This window comes from Sinocyclocheilus grahami, unplaced genomic scaffold, assembly GCF_001515645.1.
Source record: "Sinocyclocheilus grahami isolate Dianchi unplaced genomic scaffold, SAMN03320097.WGS_v1.1 scaffold1307.1, whole genome shotgun sequence".
Classification (NCBI taxonomy): domain Eukaryota; kingdom Metazoa; phylum Chordata; class Actinopteri; order Cypriniformes; family Cyprinidae; genus Sinocyclocheilus; species Sinocyclocheilus grahami.
In genome coordinates, this window is record NW_015506486.1 from 11,589 (window position 1) to 22,837 (window position 11,249).

Genomic DNA, 11,249 nt, shown 5'->3' on the forward strand with positions numbered 1-11,249 from the left:
CTATAAAGCTACTGTATCATATTTGATACGCAGAGGCCTCTAAATGATCGACATGATCTACTGCACGCCTTCTGCTCGTCTACTTGATCGTTTTTCCAGTAAAAGCTCTTTTAGTGTAATTGTACAAACATCCAGCTTCAGCTGGTGCTTCACGTGTCTTTTAGCTGTCAAATCTGATTTTTATCAAGTAAACGTCAGCAATATTTCCAGATGGACACTTACTGGACTGAAGCAGCTCGGCTTTACTTGATTCTCTTTTAGAGAAATCAGTGCGTCTCAAATCTGATCAAATCTGATCAAATCTGAACATCAGGATCTTTTGAGGAGCGTTTGTTTCCAGAAGCTTTACTTTCACTGTTCCTCAGCGGAGGAATGATCTTCACAAGCCTCCAGAACATCTCACATCTGAGGAGGAGCCTTTATTTCTTCAGCTCTCAATCACTGCATTATATGTTTGGAGCATTTCAATCTCATCTTACTAAGACATATTATTGCAGATATAGAGCGAGCACTGATATTTAGTTCATTTTATGTCAATATCTGCTGTACTGTTATAAAGATCTCATAGATTTACATTACAAGCATTAGAATTACATCATATAAATATCAGCATCTGCAGCCAATTGCATATTTTTGCTCAGTTTGGGCTTCTGAATTTAATTGTGCTGTTTTTTCCTCTATATTCTCATATATGAGACATAAAAGCTCAAAAGTTCAATTTACTGTTCCATAAAAATAAAAAAAAATTCTGACTATTATTTTATAGAACCGACTTTTTTGGTCTTGTCAGGTTTTGCACAAAAGTACCACTCCAAAAAAATAAAAAATAAAATAAAATTATAAATAATTATAATTATCAATGATAAATAAATACATTCTAAATATGACACATATTTTTGCTCAGTTTGGGCCTCTGAATTAAATTAAACAGTTTTTTTCCTTCATATTCTCACTATATCAGACTATATGTTTCATAAAAGCCTGATGGATAAAATATGATACTCAACCAAAACAAACAAAACAAACAAACATAGAACTGACTTTTTTGGTCTTGTCAGGTTTTGCACAAATTTATCACCCCCCCAAAAAAAGAATGCCTGTGATCAGTGCTGGGGGTAACGCATTACAAGTAACGTGAGTTACGTAACCAGATTACTTTAAGTAACGCATTACTTTTTAAATTTACAATATCAGAGTTACTTTTTCAAAAAAGTAATGCCAGTTACTTTGTTTTCCCATTTATTGACTGACAGCTCTCCTGTCCCCATGCTGAGAGAAATCGGGAGTACAGAGGAGTTGTGCGCGCTGTGTGAACATGATGTTACTGTAGTTCCAGACTAAATGTGAATGTGCATTAATTCATCCCACTCACAAAAAACAGATTTAGTATTCATCAAAATGAATTAAAACAGTGAAATGCAAACTCAGAATATGACGCAAACCTGCAATAATTAAATATGTTAAATAACACAAATGTATCTAATCCCATTTTATTAACCAATGTCTTTGCTGCTGACCTTTGATGATCCAGTTCAACCGTACTAATAAGCAAACATGACTTTAGAGAAACTAACAATTGTGCTTCACTGTTTTTTTATTGCTGAAGAGTGTTTCTTGTGAATTTACTTTTGCTTCAACCTGAGGTTTATTCATTACACTTTTTGGTGTGAAAGGGTTTTTACATTTGCTATAAATAGAACTTCTTATAAAACAATCAAGCCCTGCTTAAATTTAAAAAGTTGCATAAATTCTAAATATGACTCAGTACCTAAATGGTGGTGATCCCTCTCTGAAGTGTTTGACAGGGACGAGAGATTGGAGGAGGGTCGGGATCCGACTCGGTCCACCGCTGCGTCCTGGAACTCCTGCAGGAGTCTAGCTGCATCATCAAAGTGCTGATGACCGTCTTCATGCTCCGGCTCCTTCTTCACACATTTACCTGCAGATCACAAGAACACCAATGATCAGCTATCGCTATACAGTAGTTGATACGAGCGCATCTGAAAAAAATACCTAGGGAGGACACAGACTGAGCTGCTGCGGAGAAAGTGCATAATACAATTTGTTCTAAACATGTGACAAGCTTTATATGAAGGGCTTTAGTAAGATATAGAAGCCTATAGTTAATAGTTTCAGTTTAAAGGCTGAGTGTGAGGCTGACAGTGTTTAATGTGTTTGAGATGTGCTGTTTTCCTGAATGCATTACTTACATTTCACAGGTATATTCTCCATCTGTAAATGTTAGAAAGCTATGGAAATCTTTCCGTTTTGCTGTCAGAAGTGCATGAGCTTTTGCTTTGCGATTCTCCGCTAAACTTCACAGACTTCATTTAGAACGAGTGCCGCCGTGTGCATGCGTGCCAAACAGACGGAGCTCAATGAAATAGGAGCAATATACATTTTGCTGAAATATTTGTAGTTGGACAATAAATGTGACATGTAGAATTTTAAACCTACAAGTGAGTGTATTTGTATGATAGCACTAATGGTAAAGTGATTGTAATGGGGTAATCAAAACAGCCTTTTTACTCAATGTAAAGTCTGCTTTTTTATTATTTTCGTTTTTAGTTTAGTAAATTTAACTTCTTCTGCTTTAAAAGCATTATTTTTGTTTTTAGATTGCAATGTTACAATGTTAGAATGTAATGTGATTTTAACCATTTTTTGCACTTAATATATGCCTACATGCTTACATTCACTTTATTTGTTTAATCCAAATCCAAAATACCGATGTATACCGTATATCAGCCAAAAAATACCGAGATGTATACCGTATACTGCAAATCAGCCAAAAAATACCGAGATATGAATTTTTGCTCATATTGCCCAGCCAGGAAGTTCTGATGTGTGATATACGACTCACCTAATGTGTTGAGCATATCTAGAGACATGTCTGGGTAGCTCTTCATGGACATGAAATCCAGCACTGAACCAGATTCCATGCCACTTCCATCTGTTCCCTATAGAAACACAGAGAACATGTCATCAAATGGCACTTTAAGAGGTTTGAAACTTGCAGCACGAAAGATAATAGACAGAATTCTTACCGGCATGTCACATAAACTAGATTTAGTGTCATCAATCGGCAAGTTTCTTTTCTAAAATACAAAAACATTTATTATATATTAATTTTCAGTATATAATATTTCACACTACTGTTTAAAAGTTTGAAGATGTTTTTGAAAGAAGTCTCTTCTGCTCACCAAGGCAGCATTTATTTGATCAAAAATATAATAAAATTGTGAAATATTATTGCAATGTAAAATAACCGTTTACAATGTGATTACATTATAAAATATAATTTATTTCTGTGATTTCAAAGCTGTATTTTCAGCATCATTACTCCAGTCTTCAGTGTCACATGATCTTCAGAAATCTTTCTAATATGCTGAGATTTTCTAATCTCTATCTATTATTGAGATTTTCTGCTCAAGAAACATTTCTGATTATTATCAATGTTGACAACAGTTGTGCTGCCTGATATTTTTATGTAAACCGTGACATTTTATTTTTCAGGATTCTTTGACGAATAGAAAGATCAGAAGAACAGCATTTATTTGAAATATAAATCTTTTGTAAATTATAAAATGTCTTTACTGTCACTTTTGATCAATTTAATGAATCCTTGCTGAATAAAAATTGAAATTTCTTTCAAAAAACGAAAATAACAGAAGAGAAGCACGTTGCTGATAGTCAATGATCACAAAACCCTGAGAATGTTTAAAAACCATAAAAAAAGAAGCAGGTCAAAAGACACATTTTTGTTTATTTTAATACCTGTCGGATTTGGATGATGGCTTTGGAATGATCGCCAGCCGTCATTTTAGATTTTCTAATCTCTATCTATTATTGAGATTTTCTGCTCAAGAAACATTTCTGATTATTATCAATGTTGACAACAGTTGTGCTGCCTGATATTTTTATGTAAACCGTGACATTTTATTTTTCAGGATTCTTTGATGAATAGAAAGATCAGAAGAACAGCATTTATTTGAAATATAAATCTTTTGTAAATTATAAAATGTCTTTACTGTCACTTTTGATCAATTTAATGAATCCTTGCTGAATAAAAATTGAAATTTCTTTCAAAAAACGAAAATAACAGAAGAGAAGCACGTTGCTGATAGTCAATGATCACAAAACCCTGAGAATGTTTAAAAACCATAAAAAAAGAAGCAGGTCAAAAGACACATTTTTGTTTATTTTAATACCTGTCGGATTTGGATGATGGCTTTGGAATGATCGCCAGCCGTCATTTTATCCAGCAAATCACCCACAAGCCTTTTGGTAAAACTCCCACAACCCTTGACAAACTCCTGCAGACTGAAGCGCAGACACAGAAAATCCCATCAAGCAACAGAGTCCAAACGCAACAGCTTAATAATGCCGATCCACGGGTTTGATCTAAACACCTGAGAGCACACTGGACCCCGGTCTCATCTCCGTAAGCCGAGTACAGCATGTCCATCTCCTCTGGAAGCAGGTCAGGATAGACAGAGTTGTTCTGAAGGGTCTGAGCGTTGTACGCGCTGCTCAAGAACGTCACTGAAACCAAACAACAGGACAGATTCATTGGAGAGAATTTCTCCAATGCAAAAAAAGACCAAAGATTCTGGCTGTGAGTCATGATTTAAATATTGACTCTTCGAGCATTTTAGAGACAGTAATGTGACTCAAAACCCTACAAATAATATTAATGCTTGAAAATGTTACCTTTGTGCCTCCTGTCGTCTTTAAAACCCAGCGACGTCAGTCCAGGTATGAGCTTATTCGCCAAAGTGCTCAAATCTATAGGATGAGTCTCTTCCTCTGTAAACAATAATCAATATGTGAGCCTGGAGCACAAAAGCAGTGTTAAGTCGCTGGGGTATATTTGTAGCAATAGCCAACAATACATTGTATGGGTCAAAATTATCGATTTTTCTTTTATGCCAAAAATCATTAGGATATTATGTAAAGATCATGCTCCATTAAGATATTTTGTAAATTTCCTACTGTAAATATATCAAAACTTCATTTTTGATTAGTAATATGCATTGCTAAGAACTTCATTTGAACAACTTTAAAGATGATTTTCTCAATATTTAGATTTTTTTGCACTCTCAGATTTTCAAATAGTTGTATCTCGACCAAATATTGTCCTATTCTAACAATAATACCAAAGCTTATTTATTCAGCTTTCAGATGATGCATAAATCTCAAAAATTTACAGTTTTGTGGTCCAGGGTCACATATATCCTTCAGACACATGATATTATTGCTCTGGATAAACTTTCTACAACAAAGTCAGCAACCTTTCTGACATAAAGTGACATTTTTATCCCTTTAAAGCCTATTGTATCATATTTTTTATAAAAATCAGTGAGTACCAAATCTGATCATCAGGCTTTTGAGGAGCGTTTATTTGTTCATCTCTCAATCATCATTGGATTGCATTGCATTATATGTTTGGATCATTTAAATATCATTTAACTAAGACACATCATTTGAGATATAGAGTGACGACTTATAATTATATCATTTTATATAGGTATCTTCTATACTGTTATACGGATCTCATTGATTCACATTACAAACACATCACAATTTCATCTTTTTGTCCATATAAACATCATCTGGAACAAAAGTTTTGCTTAGTTTGAGCTGTTTTTCCTCTGTATTGTCACTATATCATGCCATAAAAGCCTGATGGATCAAATATGATACTCAACAATACACACAAATACAACGTTTTTTTTTAAATGTTTTGTCTAACGATTCATTTATCTGTTTCAATTAAAATAAAATAAAAATTCTGACAATTATTTCATATTTCAGACTTTACAGGGTTAATTTTCTAAACACTGTGCATAATTGTGATTATTACCACCTCGTTGTTTACCGGTTCAGCTATTTTTATACACATACATATATATAGTCCGCTATATAAAGTAGTATGATGCTCATACCTTCTGCTTCAGGATCTTGATTTACAACAGTGTAGATGAGGGAACCTTCAGAGTCCTTTTTAAGGTACCCAATCTACATGCAAAATAAAACAAATGTTCTGGTTAGGGGTAATAAACTATGGTAATAGTGCAATAAACATTGTTTCTACAACCAGTCTACCACATTACACAACTCCTGATGTGGTCGAGGGAACAACATATAGTACAGACCAGACAGAATCTGCTGATTGCTTATGTAATATTTAATTTAAACTGCGAATATTATCTTATTAAAAGCTGAAAGCATTAGGAAATTATATAAATTATTCATTTTTATCCTCAGTTTGACCCACACTCGATTTGATCTTGAAAATAATAATAAAATTAGGAAAATGAAGAAGAAATATTTAAGATTCTGCTTTTTTAATATTTCTAGGTCACAAAAGGGCAAGATTTATTCAAAGCAACATTACCTTAAAAAAACATTATTACACATTACATTATAATTTTAACATATTTCATAGACATTTATATCAGTTTTATAGATCTGATTATATGTTAATCAGTTTTCCAGGCTTTGAAATCAAAATATTAAAATCGCATGATATTTCTGACAATGGGAATCCTAAAAAGGTTAGATGTTCTTGCTTCCATTCATGAACAAAAGATGCTCTTTCGTTGGAATGTCCTCGAATCATGTTGACTTTCATCCTGATCATATAATTTGTAATGAAAGGTGTTGCATTTAAATAAACAAAAGCACACACATAAGAAGCGTTTTCACTAGTGGTCTCAGATGTTAATTTAAGTCGAGCTCATTTTTGAGTCGAATTGACCTGAAACAGAAAGGGAGGAACTTTTATTTTTTAAAACAAAACAGGAGTTCATACTTTTTCATATTTAATATTTTTTAGTATCTGACAAACCACAATAGATGTTTTCTGCTTGTACATGTCTCTTTTGCTTTTTTGTGTAGTGTTGATTTTTTTATGGAAGCATATGCGTTGCAATATTCATTTTGAAATGCAATATGTAAAATGGCAATGTATTTCTATATTTACATTTATATAATGGAAAATGTAAATTATACAGTATAATTAATTTTTTATTTTGCACTAAACATTGCACATATGCATGGGAAAATATCAATTTAAATACAAAAATACATCGCCATTTTAACATATTGCATTGCAATTATGCATATTACATTTCAAAATGAATATTGCTACCCATATGCTTCAATATGAAAATTATATAATTTAATTTTACATTTAATTTAATTTTCTTTTTCATTTTGCACTAAACATTGAAGTGTTAAGTCGCTGGGGTATATTTGTAGCAATAGCCAACAATACATTGTATGGGTCAAAATGATCCAATTTTTCGTTTATGCCAAAAATCATTAGGATATTAAGTAAAGATCATGCTCCATGAAGATATTTTGTAAATGTCTCACCATAAATATATTAAAACTTAATTTTTGATTAGCAATATGCATTGCTAAGAACTCATTTGGACAACTTTAAAGGCGATTTTCTCAATTGCATATTACATTTCAAAATGAATATTGCTACCCATATGCTTCAATATGAAAATTATATAATTTAATTTTACATTTAATTTAATTTTCTTTTTCATTTTTGCACTAAACATTGAAGTGTTAAGTCGCTGGGGGATATTTGTAGCAATAGCCAACAATACATTGTATGGGTCAAAATGATCCAATTTTTCGTTTATGCCAAAAATCATTAGGATATTAAGTAAAGATCATGCTCCATGAAGATATTTTGTAAATGTCTCACCATAAATATATTAAAACTTAATTTTTGATTAGCAATATGCATTGCTAAGAACTCATTTGGACAACTTTAAAGGCGATTTTCTCAATATGCACCCTCAGATTCCAGATTTTCAAATAGTTGTATCTCAGTCAAATATTGTCCTATCCCAACAAACCATACATCAGTGGAAAGATTATTTATTCAGCTTTCATATTTTGAAAAATGTACCCCTATGACCTGGTCCATGGTCACATATGTACGGGAAAATATACATTTAAATACAGAAAATCATTGCCAAATGCATTGCCATTTCGCATATTACATTTCAAAATGAATGTTGCTACCCTTATGCTTCCATAATATTTGGCATGACCCGCAACTCAAACGTTGTACCCAGATTTTCAACACGTGCAAAACTTTGTGAGTGTTAGAAACATGAGGTTACAGCTCGGCTGCACCTTAGAGTTCGGCATGAAACTATTGATTCGATCCCGCGCTTCATCCGCAGCGTGCTCCACCAGCGCCAACACATGCTCCTCCGCCGTGCTGTCCGTCGAACTGCAGGCGTTGCCCTCCAGCTCATACAGATCACTAGACGAGCAACACATCTGCTCAGTCACACACTCACAAACACGAGAAACATTCAAAAGCGCTGCAGATCACTGCTTTACCTGATGATAGGCTCTTTTACAGGCTGCTTCTTGGACTTTTTGGGGTACTCCGTGTGGATCGGCAGGATCTCCGTCACCGGTTCCTCAGGTGTGATGTGGTCATCTCCCAAAATGGCAGCCTGCTGAGAGAAATCCATGTCCTGCATAAACGTCATGCTGCGCTTCAAAGCTAACAGCCGCTCCTGTGAACAGAGCACAAATAGAGCAACACAGCACCCATTTACTCCTCCTGCGGAGGTCTTAGGCAGGCCATGAGGATGGGAGACACGGGACATCCAACACGGGATGGATTGAAATTAAGAAAGTGATTGGATGGTGCAAATACTCGTCTCTGAATGCACAGAGCACTCGAGAAAAATCTCACTAATGCAATAAAATAACAGTGTGGTGATTAAAGTCTGGGATCTTTGTCCCATCTAATACTAAAAACAAACAGTTTTAGGATTTTGGAAAAATTATTAAATTAGGAAAAAATTAATAAATTCTGCTCTACTATTTCTAGGCCACAAAGAACAAAATCTATACAATTAAGTATCATCTTAAATTCTATTTTAATGTACAGAATATAATATAATATTATTTATTGCAACTACATAAGATATATTATACCCTATTATATATTCAATAATTTAAATATATTTAACAGACTTTTCCACCACTTTTTTATATTTTTAATTTTTTTTAAATGAATTTATAAATTTTTATTAAACTATATTTGATTAATTTTGTCTTATGAAAGTTCCAGGCTTTGCAATCACAACTTTAAAATTCCCTAATATTTCAGATGATGTGAAAAAGACAGCTTCCATTCATGAACAAAAAATGCTCTTTGTAACATTCCCAAATCATATCGACTATTATCCTGATCATATCATTTGTAATGGAAAATACTGTATTTAATTTAAAAAGTACACAATAAAAACATTTTTACTAGTTTAATAGTTTTTGTATATATTCTGAATCAGATTTGATCTTTTATATTTTCTGTTTTAACTTTAATTTTAGTAAAAGTTTAGTAATTTTGTTGTGTTTTTGTCATTGCTATTATTTATATATTTTTATTTACTAGCTTTAGTTTATTTCGTTTGAGTTATTTTAGTTAAACTAAATGAAATTGAGAAATGTCGCATTGGCAGCTAGCTGAAATAAAATAAGTTTTAGTTATTAAAGTTACATATATTTTATGTCAACTAACAAAAAAATTTTTTTTTTATGCTTTTAGTTTTAGTTAACTATAATAACCCTGTACCCAAGTTTTATTTAGATTACTATAACCACACGCATCCGAATCGAATGGGAATGATGGCACGGATGAACAACAAAGGCAAAAAGTAACCAAACTGCATTAAAAATGTTACTTTGCTCATCATTTTGAATCCTGTGTGGAGAAGTTTCTTAGCGGCCTTGTAGTAAACCGTCTCCGGTCGGTTATAAACCATGGCGTTGTCACACATCAGCTTGAAGTCTGCCTGGAGAGTCACACATCAGATCGAAATCAGTTACACTTTTATAGTTAAAAGTCTTTTTATTAAAGCCTAATATGAAGACAAATGAAGATAAAAAGAGCGGGACACTTGCGTACCTTGAATTCTGTGATAGTTTTGTATTCGTTTGCATCGATTTTGTCCTTCATTGTGCTAAAGTCCATGGGATGTTTGATTATCATGGAGTATCCTGGAGCAATGGCGTCTGTCACCGGGAAGGCAAAGAATCCGTGTGCATCTTTCCTGTCGAGACAGAAAGACTGTCCTTATATAATGCAGATATGAGGAAAGATTAGAATTACAACGCCATCTGCTTTTTCAGAGGCTCACCTCTGTAGCAAACGCAAGAAATGCTCCAAGAGCTGCTGGCGAGGGGTGCATTCGTTTTCTAGGAAAGAAACAAAAGGACAGACATGAAAATCACTTGTAAGTCATTTGTGATTTGTTTTGATGGATACCAGGGCTGTGCATCATTCAGAACTGAACTGAGAATGCCTTTTAAACAGCTGTTTAATTCATGAATTTGAAACGGAATTTATTTGAATTTAAGGAATCGGAAACTGCTGAAAGCGTAGATTTTACAACACTTTGTTCGAAACGGAGCCAAAAAAAACGTATATTTTATCTAAATATATAATTTAATGATTTTTATTTCCAATATTTCTTTTCATGGCAACACTACAATACGGTTTTATTTTTTATTTATTAGTCGACTGCATTAGTTAAAATGAACGAATAATGAAAAATATTTCTAAAGCATTTATTAATCTTTATTTTAATTTTGACATTTACTAGTACATTACTAAAATCAAACATCTGTTAATGTTATTTAATGTACATGAACTAACAATGAACAGTTGTGTTTTATTAACTGTATTTAATGGTTACAAAGATAATAAATATTGTATCAAAATGTATTGGTACTTGTCAGTTAATGCATTAAATAACATGAACTAACTAGACCTTGTTGTAAAGTGTTACCTATTAATTTGAATTTAAGTGAAAACTGCTGTAAGTGTAAATTTTTGTATGCTTTGTTCAAAATAGAGGCAAAAAACACTAATGCAATCATAACTCAATATATCATTTTTGAATAAATCACTTTTCAACAAGGTTCCATTAGTTAACTATATCAGTAAACAAATTAACAATGAAAAATACTTTTAATGTGTTATGTTAATTTCAGCATCTACTAATACATTATTAAAATTAAAAACGTTGTATCTGTTAATATTAATGTACATTAACTAACATTGAACAGTTGTTTTTATTAAAGCTGACATATCATGAAAATCTGACATTTCCAGGTTTTAAGTGCTATAATCAGGTCTCCGGTGCATCTACCAACCAAGGAAACGTGAAAAAGATTAACCCAGTAACTTTGTT

At 32.8% G+C, this 11,249-nt stretch overlaps 1 protein-coding gene across 1 annotated transcript in view; it reads right to left on the minus strand.

Moving 5' to 3' along the window:
* Positions 1-11,249, minus strand: part of LOC107569051 (bromodomain-containing protein 9-like) — a gene marked incomplete at its 3' end in the record, with an annotated part of 26,203 nt that overhangs the window by 5,028 nt on the left and 9,926 nt on the right. The window contains exons 9-20 of the mRNA XM_016255055.1: positions 10,194-10,286; positions 9,962-10,106; positions 9,738-9,848; positions 8,380-8,561; positions 8,167-8,299; positions 5,949-6,021; positions 4,714-4,809; positions 4,413-4,545; positions 4,212-4,323; positions 3,048-3,098; positions 2,864-2,960; positions 1,769-1,939 (exon numbers count right to left, since the gene is read on the minus strand). Coding sequence (XP_016110541.1) covers positions 1,769-1,939; positions 2,864-2,960; positions 3,048-3,098; positions 4,212-4,323; positions 4,413-4,545; positions 4,714-4,809; positions 5,949-6,021; positions 8,167-8,299; positions 8,380-8,561; positions 9,738-9,848; positions 9,962-10,106; positions 10,194-10,286 — 1,397 coding nt within the window. The remainder of the gene's footprint in view (positions 1-1,768; positions 1,940-2,863; positions 2,961-3,047; positions 3,099-4,211; positions 4,324-4,412; positions 4,546-4,713; positions 4,810-5,948; positions 6,022-8,166; positions 8,300-8,379; positions 8,562-9,737; positions 9,849-9,961; positions 10,107-10,193; positions 10,287-11,249) is intronic.